Raw genomic sequence first — 18,167 nt, 5'->3', positions numbered from 1 at the left:
AGAGTTCAGCACCCGTCCACAACGGTTGTTGGGGCACCTTCAGTTTCACACTCATTATTTATTAGTTCCATTTCACTCTGAGATATAGATCGATTTCAGTAACATATATGTATTCTCTCATACACTTCCTAGGGATATTCACCAGAAAACCATTCATTACAACTTTGAAACTGCCAAGCTTGCCTAATATTGTACTTGAAATTGGTATACATTCATTTTTACTAATGAACTTATGAAACAGATGTGTTTCTGTAGAAAAATAAAGCTCTGGCAGCCCCTCCTTTTCTCTCTGTCAAGTACTAATGCTTCCAGGTCTCTGGGGGGAAACAGTTGGTAGGGAAAGCCTACTCAGCTCTTAGATCCATGCAAACCATCATTAGATAATTATCCACATTCTACATAAAGTCATTTATTTAATGTGTTTCTTTGAGGCTTTTAACTTTGAATTGCTTGGAGTGTCCAAAAGCAGTGAAGGATACTGCTTTCCATTTTAAGAAATGAGTTACTAGATTAAATGTCTGGTTTGAGGGTGGTGATAGGTCCCCCCTCCCTTACTAACCCATAAATCTCCATTAGCAACTACATTTGGAATTTAGAGGATGTACAAAGTACAGTTACAATTATTTTGAAGGTAAAACAATGTAAACCCATTGTATTTATACTTTGGAGGTTGGAGGTCATACTTTGCTGCAAGGGTACTTGGAAGTTGGGCAGAGCTTTATCTTGCATCCTTCCTGTGTTGGCTTTTGGCTTTTTGGCATTAGCATGCCTTCCTTTCGCTCTGCCAAGTTTTGGGTCCAACTACACAAAGTGTAGTTTTATTGTAGTGCTTCTTTTTGGAGGGAGGTGGTGGTGGTTAATTTTGTCTGAGGCCATATGTGTCCATATAATACCCAGTATAGTAGATATTCATTTACAGTGGTAAGTCATCCAGCTGGTCTAGGAAACCAAAGCTCCCATCAGGTAGCTGATCAACTGCTTCTGGTTCCCTCAGTGTGGATCCATCTTTTCCTAATTTTGATAAAACAGTCAAAATGAAAATTCCACATATAATACAACCTGTTTTTCAAAGCTTCCTGTCTCCATGTATTAAATTTTCCACCCATTTCCACATTCTTCTCTGTTGGTTCCTTGATCTCTCTCATACCTACAACTTAACACACTCCTCTCTAGTATGTATATATAATCTTCCTTCTAAACTCCATGGTGTCTTCCCATACTTTTCCTTCCTACCATCCTTCTCTATAATTGTATTGGCAAAAATTAAAGTGGGTAGTCATATTGGTCTATTCAAAAAACCCAAGTAGCAACAATATCATCATCGTCATCATCATCGTTATTAACATTTCTATACCTCCCTATACTGAAGCTCTCTGAGCAGTTTACAAAATGACTGACTCTAAGTAGTACTAATAAAACAGTGAGCTAGCTTTTGGGGTTTCACATAACATTTCCTCAGAGTCAATGTTTGTTTAAAAATAGAAAAAACGTTGCTATTGGAGGGCATGGTAGAAATCCTGCTACAATATTAAGATGGAGATTCAGGATGCTGTGATTTAGTTTGTGCCTACTGCAAAAGATCACAAGTTGCAGCAAACTAGCAATAGCCTGTTCTCCCCCCCCCCCCGAAAATATAAAACCCAGCAGTAGATGCATCTCCTTTTAGTACTAATCAGAATTCACAGCTCACTTGTAAGGCAGAGAGCAGAAATAAAGATAAATGCAGTAGCTTATATTAGCAAAATTCAAGATGAGTTTTAGATAATACACCTTCGGAGTACTAGCCAGATTTGCCAACTCTGATAGCTAGCTGCACTGCCTGATGTAGAAAGAGTGAAGGACAGTGTGGAGCGCTCTAATAAGGCGGAGAAGGAAGCACAGTTTACTAATTGTATATGTACCCTTCATGCTCAGTGTTGCATTGCCTACCATGCAGATAATCCACTTGGGGCAGAGCCCCTTATTTGCTTGATAGTATGGAGGAGTGGCTTGTCCTTTGAACAGATTGAGACTCCCTTTGCTACCCAACCCAGATTGAGGAACAGCCATTGAATTTATATCAAGTCATGATGAGAGAGTAGCTGTCTAATGGACTGTACAGCTTCATTTTCACACTATGGGTTTTTGGTGGCAGCACATATCAGGTTGGATAGAGAAACATTATTCTGCATGTAGAAGGCTACCACTTGTGGAACAGGACTTCCTGCACCCTTCCCTCCCCACCACCCCCTGTTGGTGTCTTCCAGATCTGCTCTAGCCAGTTGGGGGACCCTCTGGAGCAGATTTGGAGGGCATACAAGACTGGTGCAAGGGGGGGGGGGAGGACACAGGCAGTCCCATTCCATAAGTTGTAGCCTTCTCCGTGCAGAAGAACATTTCTGGATCCAACCCATCAACCCTGTAACGCTGTTTGGGAGCCAATGTAGCCTTCCACCTAGTTAGTGGTTCAGCAAAAAGTGGGTTTGGTATTTGTCCATATGCTCACGAGTCCCTGGCATTGCTTGTCAACAAAGGTTGGCCAAGCAGGTATTATGTTCATGACAACAGCCATCCAGTCTAAACTTCTGTTTTCAGTTATTTCTGGGTTGCATATAGGAAGCAGACTGATTTTAAGATCTTCTCATTGTTAACTTTTTTTTTCTTTCCTTGATTGCTTCATAAAAGGACCACTGGATTCTGAATCCTTAATCTTTTTAGATGTGCCAAGGCTGTCAAAGAGATCTTGGACTACATTGGTCTAATGATGTGTAGGTCTCAGTATACATTATTCTTGAAATGGGACATAATGATTCAGAGGAAAGCTAAGTTTTTGTCTGTGTTGCAAGTAAATACATTTAAATGCATAAATATATTGTGCATCTTTTTCAAAGACACAACTGATTTAAACTATGATGCCTCCATTCCTGAGGTCTACTGCTGGGTTAGATCTGTGCATTACAGCCAAGTCTTAAGTTGATTCCTTTCCGTGACTATAAATAGTTAGTGAGTCATAGACAACTGCTCCCCAGGTTAAGTGTCTGTCAGCTGTAGACCTCTCTTTCTGTCATCTGGTTTTCAATGATCTTAATAACAACCTTTCAGGGTCAGGTTAGAAAAACTTCTCTGCTTGAGGTCTGCTTATTAATCTTTTCTCAAAAGTCTAACTAGAATCCTCTAAAACTAGGGGGAGGGGGAGAAGATCTGGTATGTGCATGGATTAGCTGTGCATTTTTCTGTGTTTTTATCTTTTTAACTCAGACTGGTAAGATGTCAGCCATTTTTTTTCTTGCTAATAAATACTTCTCCAAACTGACAGCTTATAAACTGGAAAGCCAGCAATGCTTTTAAGGTAATCAGCTTTACACAGCTTTAATGCATCTAAAAAAGCTAGTTTTCAGAAAAAAACATAACTGGATGTACTATCAATTACTTGATCCTGAATTTAAATACTGAAAAAGCAAATTTGGTAAAACTGAAGCAAAGGGATATATTGTAAATATTCCCAAAATTCCACTGTCATCCATGTTTGAAGAATAGCAAGAACCTTCATTTTCTCTCAGCAATGACAGTTCAGTATGTGCAATTTGGAGGGAATACTGTGCTGAAGTTCTTTTGAAATCAGGACATTTTAACAACTTGGTTGTGTCTCAAAATGAAGGGCTGATTTTAATCAGTCTCAACTGAACAAATGGACAACAAGCAGGGAGAATTAGGAATAAAAAGGGAGGGGTTGAAAGATACAAGCAAAAGTTGAAGGCTAATGAATGAATGTGGAGTTACATACCTTCATGGCCTAGTTATAGACTTCAGCAAAAATCATGACCTAGTTATAGACTTGATTGAGCAAAAATTGTTGATTTCTAGAAATATCTATAACTCAGTGATAGTTTATGTGTGCTGGATTTTGTACAGACATGCAGTGTTAATGAGTGATACTTACATTTTTTGTTAGACAGTGTCGTGTAATACAGACACAAAGAAAAATTGCTTAATGCTTCTGTGGGATAATCTAGCTTACTCTTCTGATGAACCTTCTTATGAAAAAAAAAGTTTTTCTGTAGGCCATCTAGATTATATAAGGCAGGGGTCCCCAATCCTTTCTGGCCCATTTAGAATTTTGAGTCAGTGTTTGTGGGCACAGTCAAAATGGCTGTCATGGGGGGGGGCAGTCACAAACACCCATTGTACAGAAGGCTGAGGATGAGAGAAAAGTAACGTACCCAAGTACAAGGCAGAGGTAGAGTATAAGACCACTTTTTTGAACTCAGTTTTCTGCTCCAACAGAATACCCATTCCCAATCCCAGTTGTTTTGCTTCATACTCCCCCTACCCCTGATTGGGTTACTGTGCTTTTTTTCTCCCCCTAACCCACCTCACTTACTATTTTCTTTCTGTCTGTTTTTAACATGTTTAGAGGGTGCTTTCCTTCTGGCCACTCCATTTTCTGTTCACCTACTTGGGTGCCAGTTTCAGCCTAAAAGGCTACATAGAGTTGAGAGAGGAAAGTGGGAAAGAGCAACATTCTGTCCACTTCCTCTTTCACCTCTTGTACTATTCCATCTTGAGACTGGTAGCTCAGGTGGCAGTCTCAGCCTTGAAAAGTACATAGAGCTGAGAGAGCAAGTGAGAGAGAGTTTACCCCTCTCTTACTTCCTCTTTCAGCTCTATACTTTTCAAGGATGAGATTGCTTCCTTCCCATTTCTGAATGCAGGGAAGACTGTGAGCAGGGGAGGAGGGAGTGCAGAGGCTTTGTAGGTGCCAGGAAAGTCTTCATGGATACCATTTCAGCTGCAAACATAGCACTGGGACCTCATCTCTATCTCTATCTATCTCTATCTTTTTTTCTAGGAATTGTGTGTGTGTGTGCCTGTGCATGTAGTTCCTAACAGTTTTATCCAGTGTAGTGTATTGGATAGTGTTGGACTGGTATCAGAGATGCCTTGGAACATCACTGGATTCCTTTGGATGATCCATAGTGTTTGTTCAACCTACGGTTAGGGGAGTTGTGAGGATAAAATGATAAATCTCTTACTTCCTTGTAGAAAAGGCTATTGATTGATTGATTGAGTTTTAGATCACCCTGCACGAAAAGATAGGGCAGTATACATCATGAGACACAAAAACGGGTGTATAAGTATAAAATATATAAAAACAATACAAAATTACAAGGCAGCAAAATAGAACAGGACAGATCAAATGCCTGGGCAAGCAGAAAAATGTTCACTTGGCACTGAGAGCCAGTGTGGTGTAGTGGCTAGAGTGCTGGACTGGGAGTCGGGAGATCCAGGTTCTAGTCCCCACTCAGCCATGGAAGCTCACTGGGTGATTTTGGGCCAGTCACAGACACTCAGCCCAACCCACCTCACAGGGTTGTTGTTGTGAGGATAAAATGGAGGAGGAGGAGGATTATGTACACCGCCTGGGGTTCCTTAAGGAGGAAAAAAGGTGGGGTATAAATTAAATAATAATAATAATAATAGTTGTTATTGTTGTTGTTGTTGTTGTTATCCATGCTAGTTGGGACTGATGGGAGTTTGTCCAAGCATCAGGTTGTAAAAGGGCACAAAGTTTACGTTCAAGCAGGATTACTATAATGAATTCTATATGGGATTCCCTTTAAAGACTGTTTGGAAACTTAAAATCAAAACTGGTACAAAAGGCAGCCATAGATGCTCAGTAGTCAGCTCATGTGATTCATATATTATAACTGGCTGCCAGTATGTTTATAGACACAACTTAATGTGCTGGTATTGGCCTTTACAGCCCTAAATGGTTTGGGTGTAGGTTGTAGTAATGGGTGACCTACCCTCATCTAGACTGTGTGATCTGGTCACAAGATACCCTAAACAACTGTGCCCTAGGACAGTTGGTCATGGAACTGACCAGAGGGAAGGAGACCTTGGGCTTAATCCTAAATGGTACTCAGGACCTAGTGTCAGATGTTAATGTTGAATTGATTGGAAATAATGACCACCATTCTGTGAGATTCCACTATATATGTAAGTGGAAAACTGCCAAGGAAGTCCAATACAGTCACATTTGACTTCAAGAAAGGAAACTTTTCTAAAATGAAGGAACTGGTAAAAAGGAAATGGGAAGGGAATGTCAAGAGGGTTAAATCTCTTCAGGACGCAAGGGATTACTCACAACCACAATATATAATCTTGGCTAGAACGTATACTGTAGATAACAAAAGGTAGCACAACGTCCAAGACATCACCAGCATGAAGCAGCATCAAGGAAGCTATTAGAGAAAAGAAAGCTTCGTTCAGAAAATGTAAGTTTTGCCCAAACAAGGAGAATGGAAACACGAATTTGCACAAAGGAAATGCAAGCTGACAATGGATGTACCAAAGCCTTTTGAGGGATGTATCGCTGATAACATCAAGACCAACAATAAAAATAAATAAATAAATAAATAAATACAGCAGAAGCAGGAACTTGGCTAAGGAGGCAGTTGGAAGATTCAATGACAAGGGAGCTAAAGAAGTACTAAAGGAGGCTAAGAAGATTGCAGAAATCTGAATGAGTTCTTTGCATCTTGCTCTGGTTTTTAACTGTTTGCTTTATTATTGGTTGTAAGCTGCCTGGGGCACCCCATGTAGGACCAAAAGATGGCATATACCTGTTTTTATAAATTGTGTATTCCCAGATGTGTCTTTGAAAATGCTGTAGGCAAGGCAAGTTCAGTTCATGTCAAATTGAAATTAATGTGCACCAATACAACAGTTGCACTTAGCTGGAAAGATATTGTTCTAGAGTTTAGTAGATCTTAGATTCCTATTAAGGTGTGGGCTTCAGCATCAAGGACAACCTTACCAGAAGTGCTGTGAAGAACTTGCTTTGGGATTGCTACTTCATATGTATGTCATTAAAAATGAGCTGAAGATGGTGTGTCTTCGTGTGTGTGTGTGTGTGTGTGTGTGTGTAGAAGATACCACCTTTAAGCATGGCTCCTTGTCTTTCTGAAAGACTGGCAGAATTATCCATCATAAACACACTTCTCACTTGCTAAATTAATACAGGTTGCAGAATTAATTTTTTCTTGATGTAGATCCTAGATTAATTTGCAGAATTTTCACTTTTTTCGTTGAGGCACAGAACTTTGCCTGTGTGAAATGTCAAGTGACCAGAGGATATTAGATACTTACAAATGCAATTGATAACTCACGGCGACATGTGAAAATGTATAGTAGAGAATGAATGGGATACTGAATGTGAAGTCATGAATTTCCAGAGTTCTACGTCATGGGGAGAGCCTCCACAGACAGCCCCCTGCTTCAGATGTTTCGCCCTGAACATGACGGCAACGAGAATTGGAATAGAGGGGGGCGGAGCTAGTGTGCTCATTCTTGCCCTCTCTCCTTGTGTGTTGTAACTAAATTTAGAATGCCTGAAAAGGGCTAAAATATTGTTAGAATATGATCCCAAGGGAAAAAGCAGAGGGGCTGGACAAGCAAAGGTGAGCTATAAAGTAAAAGGCTTACAGTATTTGAAAGAGAGGTATCCATGGCAGTAGTTTGGTGCTGTTTGTACGAAAAGGAGGTGTCAGCAGACTAGAGACCAGGAGAAGCCAAGGACCCATAGTCCAGTGGAAAATTGAACTAGCATTTTCACAAGCATCTTTTTGGGAATAGGATGTCTTTTTCTGATCAGAGCTATGGTTGAGAATCCTTCTTCTAGAGGAATCAAACTATTTTGCCAACGTGTTTGTTGGCAATAAAGGCCCAGATTATTTCCATCCTCTAGTGACTTAAGCTAGTCAAGAGCGCACAAGTAATCCGAACCTTTAGAACCAACAAACGTTGTTGCCTTTTGAAAAATGCATCTGGCAGTTGGATTAAGTAGAATGATTCTGTAAGCAAAATATTTTTCCGCACCTAAGAGGTTTGCCTCTTTCCTTTTTTTTGTTACCAGACTTATCTGGGAGCGCTATGTATGCTGCTTTGAGTCCTTTGAAAAAAGGGTACCATTAAATTGAAAAAATTCTCTGTAATCAAAGACAGGTGGAATATATAGTAATAAAATGTTTCAACATGTATAATATGTACTTAGTCTTTCATTTTGAACTATCTTGTATTTACATATTTTGTATGTAAATTGATTTAATATTTTATGATACCTTTTAAAACTCTCTGGTATGTATGTTTTCTCATTTCAGGGAAATGAAGCAAGCTACCCACTGGAAATGTGCTCGCACTGTAAGTTCAAAATTTAGTAACATAATTTAGTAGAAAAATGTGTATGTAAACACTATACTGGATCACTGTAATAACTTAACATTCTGTCATTTCATATTTGTAAAAACATATGATTTGGTGCTGTATCTTATCTCCTGTACAAAAACCTGTTTAAATTCTCATATACTTATTTACTGTAAACACTTCTAGAGTTTAGGGTTGTATGAATGGGAATAGATCTTGGATTCTTATTAGGGTGTGGGGCTTCAGCATCAAGGGCAGCCTTACTAGAACTGCTGTGAAGAAGTTGCTTTGGGATTGCCACTTCATATGCCACTGAGACTAACGCAGTCATTAAAAGTACCCACACTGCTTTTTCTACAAAAAGCTTCGTTCTTCTAGTATATCATTTGTTATGCTAGCCATTCAGAAACCTCTTGAGAAGCCGTAGTCATGAGAGTGCATCTTCCTCCACATGAGATAAAGAATGTGCATGGAAGTTGAACTTGATAATAGGCTGGGTAGGACATGGCTTTTTAAGGTTATGTGAATGGTACTTAACCCTCTCATAACCCATGCTTACTGGATTTGCACACCACAGCAATCCCCGAGGAGAGGTTGGATATGCAAAATGGCAGCCATACATGTTGCAGTCTCACCATGGGTTAAATAATCCCATGTAGTGTTGTGTGAACTGGTCCAGTACGTATCCCACTAATCAAGAAAGCAGAATCAGTTGATTCTTTTGTTTGGTGGGGATAAGAGTCCAATCCACTGTTTGGGAATCCCTGTTTAGTATTATAAAGCTAGTATCTAAGCAGCACCTCTTTGATTTCACTAGGAACTGAAACTGATGAGAGATTTAAATGAACAAATTCACTGTTGTATGCATCCTAGCTGACTCCTTTAAAATCCTTCATAGTTAAGTATGGCTTAACAGAGAAAGTCTGTGATCAAACATGACAGATGTAAATATGGCTTGTCTATAGTGGCCATGTGACTGGAATTAGCTAAGCACCATCAGTCCTTTGAATACTTGCATCAACATACAATAGGTTATAGTGAGCTGTAAGGTTAAATATCTCATGGCACGTCCTGTGAAAAAGGTAAGTAATTTTAATTGGTCATATTTAAAGCTAATCTTCTTGTATAAAAGTATATACAATTACCATATACTCAAGCAGAATGTAATTCATATATCTGAAAAAGAAATGCTTGTGCATTACAAGAACATACTATAAGATTGTGTCGTGAATTATTTCTGAAAAATATTTTCTCTTATCTCTCCCCCCACCCCATCTTTAGTTGATGCAGATGAGATTAAACGATTGGGGAAGAGGTTTAAAAAGCTTGATTTAGATAACTCTGGTTCTTTGAGTGTGGAAGAGTTCATGTCTTTGCCAGAGTTGCAACAGAATCCACTGGTACAGCGAGTAATAGATATATTTGATACAGATGGAAATGGTGAGGTGGACTTCAAAGGTAAGAAGTAGTTTTCTCTGATTAGATTATTTTTTAACAGGTGAAAAGCAGTGTGTTCTTGCCTGGACACTCTAATTAGAAACATTCTCCTGGAAATGGGCTTTTGGGGTTGTATCCAGTGTTAGTCCTACTTAGAGTAGATTCATTGAAATGAATGGGACATTAGACTAACATTGGATAGAGCCCGTTGGGGTGTTTTTTACTCTACAGTCATAATTTTACTTATCCTTCATTGAGCTAGTACTTCCTCAGCATGTGTGATAATTTAGCTTCCTACTTGAGGAATGGTTTATAGAAAGAGCTAGAAAGGAGGCAGAACTGGGTTCAGATGACACACTAATCCATTGTGGATTGTGTTCAGGAAGCGACCCACAATGGGTTAGTGTGTCATGTGTGTGGGGGGGGTGTTTTGTCCACCCACAATTGGTAAGTTACCCACTCTCATTACCCACCCTCTACAGAATGGGTATGGGGCCCCAGGGTATCTTACCATGTTGAGTGTCAGGCTCCCCATTGATAAAACTGGCCACTCCATTGATAAGTCCAGGTGACCATAGAGACATCCGCCTAGAGCGGCCAGAAATGCGGGTGATGCTCTAGCCCACACAGCTGAGCTGTATGGTTATGATCACCTAGTAACTCAGGCACAGGCAAAGCAACTGTGCTCCCAGCGCAGGATGCATGGCTGTCACAGTGAGAGAACAGCAGAGGAACCGTGGATAGCAGAGGGGTAAGTGAGCCACGCTGCCCGGCATGGTTCGGCAATTGTGTGGCAGGAGAGCTTGTCATGTTTTCCCTCCCACTCCTTGCAGTGTGGTTCCACTACCCACCCTCATGATCATGTGAATGGGCCAAGTAAGTCAGTTTACTACATTGTTCGAAAACACTTTGCACTGAAATACATGCAAATGGTGAGCACATTTCAGTTTTATGTAGCTTCTCTGTGTAAAATGTGTGTTCTTGTTTGTGTTACTTTACAACATTTATATTACTTCCCAGTTGCTTGATGAAAGACATGTCCTTTTCCAAGTGCATAGACTGAGTTGTTTGTGGTTGTGCCTTTGGGGTTTCCTTTTTTGAAAACCCCCACCCTTCAACTCCTTTTCTCGTTGGAATCACTTGCCATGGGAAGCTTTGACTTGGATTCCTGCATTGAGCAGGGGGTTGGATTCGATGGTCTTGTAGGCTCCTTCCAACCCTACTACTATTCTGTGATTCTATGATGGCACAAAATCATCTTCTCTCTAACAATATGGGAAACTCACCAATAAAAATATTGATAGTATTATATAAGATTGCTTCTTTTAAGGTCTAGCATGTGACTAGAGCTACAATCCTATACTTATCTAGGAGTAAGTCCCATTGAACTCAGTGGGGCTTGCTTCTGAGTAGGCAGGTTAGTAGTTGGATTTGATATAAGGCTGTGAATTGCAAGTAACACGACTGAAAATTAATTTTGGCTCTAAACTGTTTAGGCTTGTTTAAAAATTATAAGGGTGTGATCTCTAAGTATGTTCTTCGCTTTTCTGTTAAATCAGTAGGACTTTAAAGTACTTAACTTTGACTGGATTGTGTTCTAATTTTGTAAATGTATTCCTTAAAAGAACCTTAGCTTAAACTGGAGAGAGGCTGATTGTAGTATGCACAATTGGTAACTGGCATCTAAATCCTTAGGAACTGACATTTTGTGGCTATGGTATTCTCTACTGGGCATTTCCTGTCACTGCAGGGATAGACACATAAAATTTGGAATATCATTATTGGAGTAGTACTCTTTCATTCACATGAATAACTGAACAGTAATTCCCAGACAAATCATTTTATTCAGACAAGGAAAGGGGAATAACCTGCAGTTTATTTATTACTTTAAGCATTTATAGATGGTTTTTCAGGTATACAACCTCTTCTGCAGTTATAGTGGGAAAGGATGGCGTTCATGGTAGCTGAAATAAGACCTATAAGAGTGGCGTATCTGAACACAGTTGTTCTATTTCTTGATTCCCTACAACTAGATCTGCCACTCAGCCCAGCTAATTACCTGAATTTGCATTTTCTGCAGGTATTACCTTCCATCCCAAGAGAGTCTCAAAGGCATGTATAGCTATGAAAGCACCTTAGTTCTTCAGTCACATGCTATATCTCAGGGTACTTTATTCCTTATTGTATATTCTTTAGGTCACCACCTACTTTTGATTTGGCCTTGATTTTTTAAATCTCAAGCTTTTCATCTGATGATATTTTGCATTGTTGCATTTACTGTGTCACTTGTATGCAGCTTCTTAATAGCCATATTACCTGCCAGGATGATGTGCTCAGAACTTTTACACTGGAAAGGTGTAAAAACTAGAGGATGGCTGCTAACGTGCAATTTTGGTACATACGGTTTTACTAAACCTAGTTGATGTCAAACTATAGTTAGTAGATGTGGTAAACATGGCCTTGAGTGTTCCCCCACCAGTTTTTTAAAATGTAGAATGTTATTACTTAACCCTGGAGACTTTTTAAGTAGGCACTTAAAATCATAGGAATTGAAATACAGTGAACTTGGGTTAGCTTAATTCTTCCTTGCCACCTGCTGTCATTTATTTCTTTTCATCATAGTAGCAATTGTCTGAAGCTGTGAGAGTTAAAAACTATAGGTTGGATTTAGATATCTGCCCAGGAAAGTGGAAATTGACTTTCCCATCCCTTCTTTTTCCACCAACCCCCAGAACCCCCCAAATATGCTCTGCCAAGGACCCTGCTGAGTGGGGTGGTCTGTAGCATAGGGGAAAGGGGAGTTAATGGATAATGAACTCAGAGGCCCTCTGTGAGTGGAGCAGAAGGTGTCTCTGCCCAATTTTCCACCAACTAGCCCTTTAGGGAGCATTTTAGGGGGCTCTGGGAAATGCTGGGGAGAGGATGGGGTGGGAAAGTCAGCTTCCATCTTCATCCTTCTGAGTGGTGATACTTGGATCCAATACTATGCTATTTTATCTTAAATAAAAGCTGGGATTTTCATGAGTCTTGTGAAGCCAACAGAGCCTTGCCAAAGTGCCTGACATGACAGTGTGGCACACAAACACATTACCTAAGCCAGTCAGGCTACTTTCAGCATTTAAGACATGCTTCTGGAGAATGCTAGACATACATTACTGAATTCCACAGGGAGATAATTTAACTGAGTGTATTTTGGGATATGTAAATATTTTATAAATGCTCTTCTTACCTATATTCTGTAGAATTTATAGAAGGAGTCTCCCAATTCAGTGTCAAAGGCGACAAGGAACAGAAGTTGAGGTGTAAGTATTTTATGTTTTCTAGCTTGTAAATAAAATATTTGTCGTTAGAAGGTTTTCTTTTTCTTTTTTTTCCTCATGAAATCATATATGAGATCTGTTCTATGATAAGAGCAGCTACTATTTTGAAATACCTTGAATCCAGGTATCATTAATTATGTGAGGAATAGAAGGTTGCTATACATAACATCTCATACTGTCTGAAGTAAAAAATATATGGCTTTTGTAGCAATAATTTGTGGCTCAAAATAACTTAGGGAGTGTTTTAGATTTGAAGTCATATCAATAAGGAAATCCTATCCCAACTCCTGTTCATGTTTTTACATGATGAAATACTGTGCCCACAGGATATCAAGTATTTTGCCAGGAAATACAGGACACAATACTTCTTTCTATTTTTTGCAAGAAATTTGGTCTTGGAGCTGGCCTAGAGAAGGATCACTATGTTGTTGGGTTGATTTTAGTTCTGGAATGTAGATTGGGTATGTGAAAAATAGACATTAGATTATAATGTTTAGTTAGAAGTCCCATTGAAATAAGTGGAACATACTTCCAGCTAAATGGGTTTAGGACTTCACCCTTAATTTTACTAACTTTCAATAGGAGCATACCACCTATTTGTGAAGTCAAGCCTGCTTTGGATAAACTTTGGGCATTTAAATAATGGTTATAACATAAATGAGGTGATTAATTGTATCATAGAATTGCGGAAAAATGTTTTTACTAATTCTCTTCTCACCTCTCCAAACAAAATAAGACAAAAGTATGTTGGTCTTCAGTCTTTGGAACTTCATTAAGTGATGAATGTAAGAGCTTTTGCTATGATTAGTGAAGTAAGTGTCCCTCTCCATTGGCTCAACTGCTAAGAGAAGGAATATTTATAAACATTCAACTGCTCAGAACTTACTAAACTATCAGCACATTAGGTCTTAGGATGATAAGGGAGCAGAGAATGTTGGAGGCAGTGCTATCACAGTGTTAGATTGGGTGTAAGAGCACAGTGTGAGAGGAAAAACATGGAGTGAACCAGAATATATTACCAATAAAATATGCATCTCCACAGAACTCATATTTGCTATTGAGCTTTACCTTTTTCTTGCAGTTGCTTTTCGCATTTATGATATGGACAAAGATGGCTATATCTCAAATGGAGAGCTGTTCCAGGTCCTGAAGATGATGGTTGGGAACAATCTCAAAGATACTCAGTTGCAGCAGATTGTAGACAAAACCATAATAAATGCAGATAAAGATGGTGATGGAAGAATATCCTTTGAGGAATTCTGTGCTGTAAGTGCATTTTTAGCAAAGTGCTTTTATATACACACACTCAATTTTTCCCATCAACTTTTTCTCTTTGAGCTCAGTGTTCAATTATTTCCCATCAAATATCCTGTTTAGCTTACTTTGCTAGTTATTTTTTCCATTCTTTCAACTTTTCCTTTGGTACTTGTCAAAGTTCTTTACAGGATAACTTGTTTACTTTAGTTCCTGTCCATTGTTTTGACTCACTTTATATCTCTGCTGCTTTCTGGCAGTTCTCTTCATCGTCCTTATATGGGCTTCTTGCATACTTGACATAATCATCCTTTTGCCACTAATGTGTCTTTCTAAGGATTCTACTGTGTCTACTTCACAGTGACTATAGGATTAAAACTATTCCGGAAAACCCTAGAAACATATTTGAAAATGCAATTTGAGATGATGAGGTGGGCTACAAGAATCTAAGGAAGAACAAAGCTGCAGTTGCATTCTCCTTGTTATAGTAATTGGATTCTAGGCTAATTATTTCACTTTAACTTCCTTACACTATACTTGACTGATTACTCCGTTTATAAAGTCTGATATCTGTTGAGGCAAGAGTATACTTCTGAAAACAATATAAACATCAGTTCAAAACTGATGCTCTAACTCAGGGATGGGCAATTTCCTTCAGGTTAAGGGCTGCACACGTCACGCCTGCATTGCACATGCAGTCTGCCCCCACCGTACTTAATTGGCAGAGGGGCAAGCTCAACAATTCTGAGTAGTATTGCTGGAATGGGGGCGATGTTAAAGCCTGCCCACATTGCAGTGGTGCTGCTGAAGATTGCTGCGATGGGGAGGTTTTAACCTTGTCCCAATTGCAGCAATTCTCCTGGGAAAGAAAGCACTTGGGGGATGACTCTGCGCACACCCTCTTCACCTGCAGCATTAGGTTCCAGTTGTTTGGCAGGCTGGCAGGATCACAATTCTCAAGGGAAAGAAGGCATTCAAGGATGACTCCTTGCCTACCCTTTCCCCGGAGAATCGCTGAAATGGGGGTGAGGTTAAAACATCCTCCCTGTCTTCACGATTCTGCTGAAGACCTCTGTGACAGGGAGAAGGCTTGAACTTTGCCCCCATCACAGCGATACTTGAGAAAAAGAGGGCATGTGAGTTGTCATCCCAGCACATCCTTTCCCTGGAGAATTGGGCTCACAGCTGTTTGGTGGGCTGGCTGGAGCTTGTTGCAGCAGGGCAGCACTTTGGGGAATCGTGGCAGGCGGGTGGGTACATGGGGGCTGCACAAACGGCCCCTGCTCTAACTGATACTCTACTGTCAGTCTAACTCTCATCTTACAATATTCTTAAATCAACATTTCAGGTTGTAGGAGGCCTAGATATCCACAAAAAAATGGTGGTAGATGTGTGACTCTTTAGGACACCACCCAACACTTTTGCTTTCTTCTCCATCTCTGAAGATCTGCTCAAGACGTCCAGCAACGCTCTCTGTGTATTTAAATGGAAGTATTTTTCTCTGTGAAGCCACATTTTCCAACATGAGCCTCATGAAGCCAACTAAGTGTTATTGAACTTTTATTCTCTCAATAACTCAAGTGTAGCACTTTAAAGTCTGAAGGACAGCAAGATGGAAAGAGCATATCAGTGTGGTGGAGAAAGGGAAGGGGGTTGGCTTTTTAATTTATTTTTCTCATCTTTTATAACAAGAAAATATCTATCTATATATATATGTGTGTATTTATATATAGATATATATGTAGCTTTCTATATGTAGTAGCTAGGTGGGCTTTAATTTAATATACTTGATTCAGAAACAAAACTAGAGTACAAAGTGCCAAGCAGAACATCAACAGTTCGATATATGGATATACATCTTTACTTTTATGTCACACCGTTTTATATATATATAGTAGAAGAATGTAAAGTTTTAAATGGTTGTTAGGTCAACTCTTTCCTTTTTCCTGTGACTATTTCAGATATTTATATATTGACTGGCTGAGATAGCATTGCTTCCTGTTGATTTACCTTAATTACTTTTTTGTAAGACAGGAAACTAACTTTGTTTATATACCTGTTGATATATTACCAGACACTGCATCTTTGCTTGATAGTTTTCAATAGAATTCTACGTAATAGTATGACAAAATGTAATTTAATGTTAATGCCAAGAATTAGTCCTTGTGTGCAAATAGAATTTACAAGATGCTTATGGCCATTTCATCTTTTCATTTACTAAATGGGTGCAGTTGCACATAATATAATACCCCAGCAAATACCAGCTGTGTTACGTTAAGTACAGATAAAACAGTTTCTCAGCACTTCGCTTAGTTAAGAATTTAGGATTAACAAGATAATTGTGTAGGATTCCCTTTGCACAGTAAGACTATAAAACGTCTCTTGCCATTAAGTTATGTTCCAACCATATAGTTTCCCTTATGCGTTTAATGTAGTACTACAAGTTGCATAGAAAAACTGGTAATATTTTATATATGTGTATATAGGATTATTACAGGGGAAACATTAATCTATGCCATAGGGAAGGAGGAAAGCTTCACATTATCTAAATTTATACCTCTTGTTTTTCTCCAGTTCACTTGGAGAATTTTATTTCTAGATTTGTCCATATCATGACTTGTAATGGATAGTAACTTGATACGTGTGATATAAAAGTAGCGAGCCATGTTATACAACTTTATATCATCCCTTTCCTTTTCTGCAATGGTACTATTGGCTAGAAGAAAAATACATTAGATTTTTAGGATAGTACACCCTTTCCTGTATAGCAGTTTTTCTATTTAAAAAGGTTTTATAATCAGCAATGGAAAGGGCAGGTTCTATGAACTTTAAATCAGTTGCCTGCCTGCCATAGCTGTTCCTTCAACTGAGTGCTGCACATCATGGGCTCTGTCTGTGAGAGAGAAATCCAGGTGCTTGGTGTCCTTGCATGACATGAAGTTTTGCATGTAGATCGATTTGAAATGTTCCTCTTGTTTACATGATTTGCATAATTTTAAAAAAGATAATGTTGCCAAACTTTGGTAAATGTTAAAACAGAATCTCCACTACATGTAACTTTCTTCCTCTGGATCAGTACGTGGCTTATAATCCCAGCCAGTGGTTGTATCTGTTCCAGTGTCAACTGCCATGTGCTCTGCTTCAAGGGGGAACTAGTCTTTTGTGAATTTTTTGTACATAAGTATTTGTTACAAACCTTTTAGCAAATGCTTTCTATTTCTTAATTGCTTGTGCATATCCTGGCTGGCGTTATAGAAAATAGTGCTAACATTACTTTCTTATTGGGGGATGAGCCTTTTTTAGTTTGTGTGTGGAAAATGGGTTAACTTGAATGTTTAGATTTTACTCTGCATGCGACATCATACAATGTTGGAACTATAGGAACCTTCATAATGTATGAATAAAAAATAAAATATTTGAACTTTAATATTGTGTTTAAGCTTCTATAGAACAGGCAAATAACCTCAACTTTCCTCTGGTTTCAGGTTTTTCAGTTAAAATACAGTTGATTCTAGTTTATGCATAAATACTATACAGCAGAATTTTACTACTTCTCTCAGTCACAACTATATTAAAGTGTTTAATATTCATAGGGATAACTGCTTCTGAATCTAGTAGAAAGATGGTGTGGGCAGATGTTAACGATTCAACATTTCAGTTTTCCTAATATGATGGTGGGACCAACCTTAAAATCATAGGTATATTTGCGATAGGAACTTTTGTTTGGTCTGCATTTTTAACCCAGTTGGCCTAATTTGCACTACCCCGACTAATATGTGGATCATAACACAGTGATCCTTTGGACTGCACACTTCAATTTTTTTCTTGACTCACAAATTGCATTAAAAATGTGTATACTAGGGAAAGTTGCATATAGAAATGCATGTTAGGAATAGCCTTCAAAAATACATGTAAATTTTTGTGTATTTCAAAAAAATCAGTTGCAGACCAATACAGAAACTAGATGGAACA

General features: G+C 38.8%; 1 protein-coding gene across 2 annotated transcripts in view; it reads left to right on the top strand.

Moving 5' to 3' along the window:
* PPP3R1 (protein phosphatase 3 regulatory subunit B, alpha) overlaps nt 1-17,622 on the top strand; it is a 64,198-nt gene extending 46,576 nt beyond the window's left edge. For both annotated transcript variants that reach the window (XM_084823873.1, XM_084823882.1), the window contains exons 2-6: nt 8,142-8,181; nt 9,466-9,642; nt 12,864-12,923; nt 14,023-14,207; nt 15,544-17,622. In XM_084823873.1, coding sequence (XP_084679999.1) covers nt 8,142-8,181; nt 9,466-9,642; nt 12,864-12,923; nt 14,023-14,207; nt 15,544-15,591 — 510 coding nt within the window. In that variant the 3' untranslated portion in view covers nt 15,592-17,622. The remainder of the gene's footprint in view (nt 1-8,141; nt 8,182-9,465; nt 9,643-12,863; nt 12,924-14,022; nt 14,208-15,543) is intronic.
* The last annotated feature ends 545 nt before the right edge of the window (nt 17,623-18,167 follow it).

The sequence above is a fragment of the Heloderma suspectum genome, chromosome 1 (genome assembly GCF_057233095.1).
Source record: "Heloderma suspectum isolate Gila_16-S chromosome 1, 16-S_ref, whole genome shotgun sequence".
NCBI lineage: Eukaryota > Metazoa > Chordata > Lepidosauria > Squamata > Helodermatidae > Heloderma > Heloderma suspectum.
This window is presented reverse-complemented; position numbering and strand designations above follow the sequence as displayed.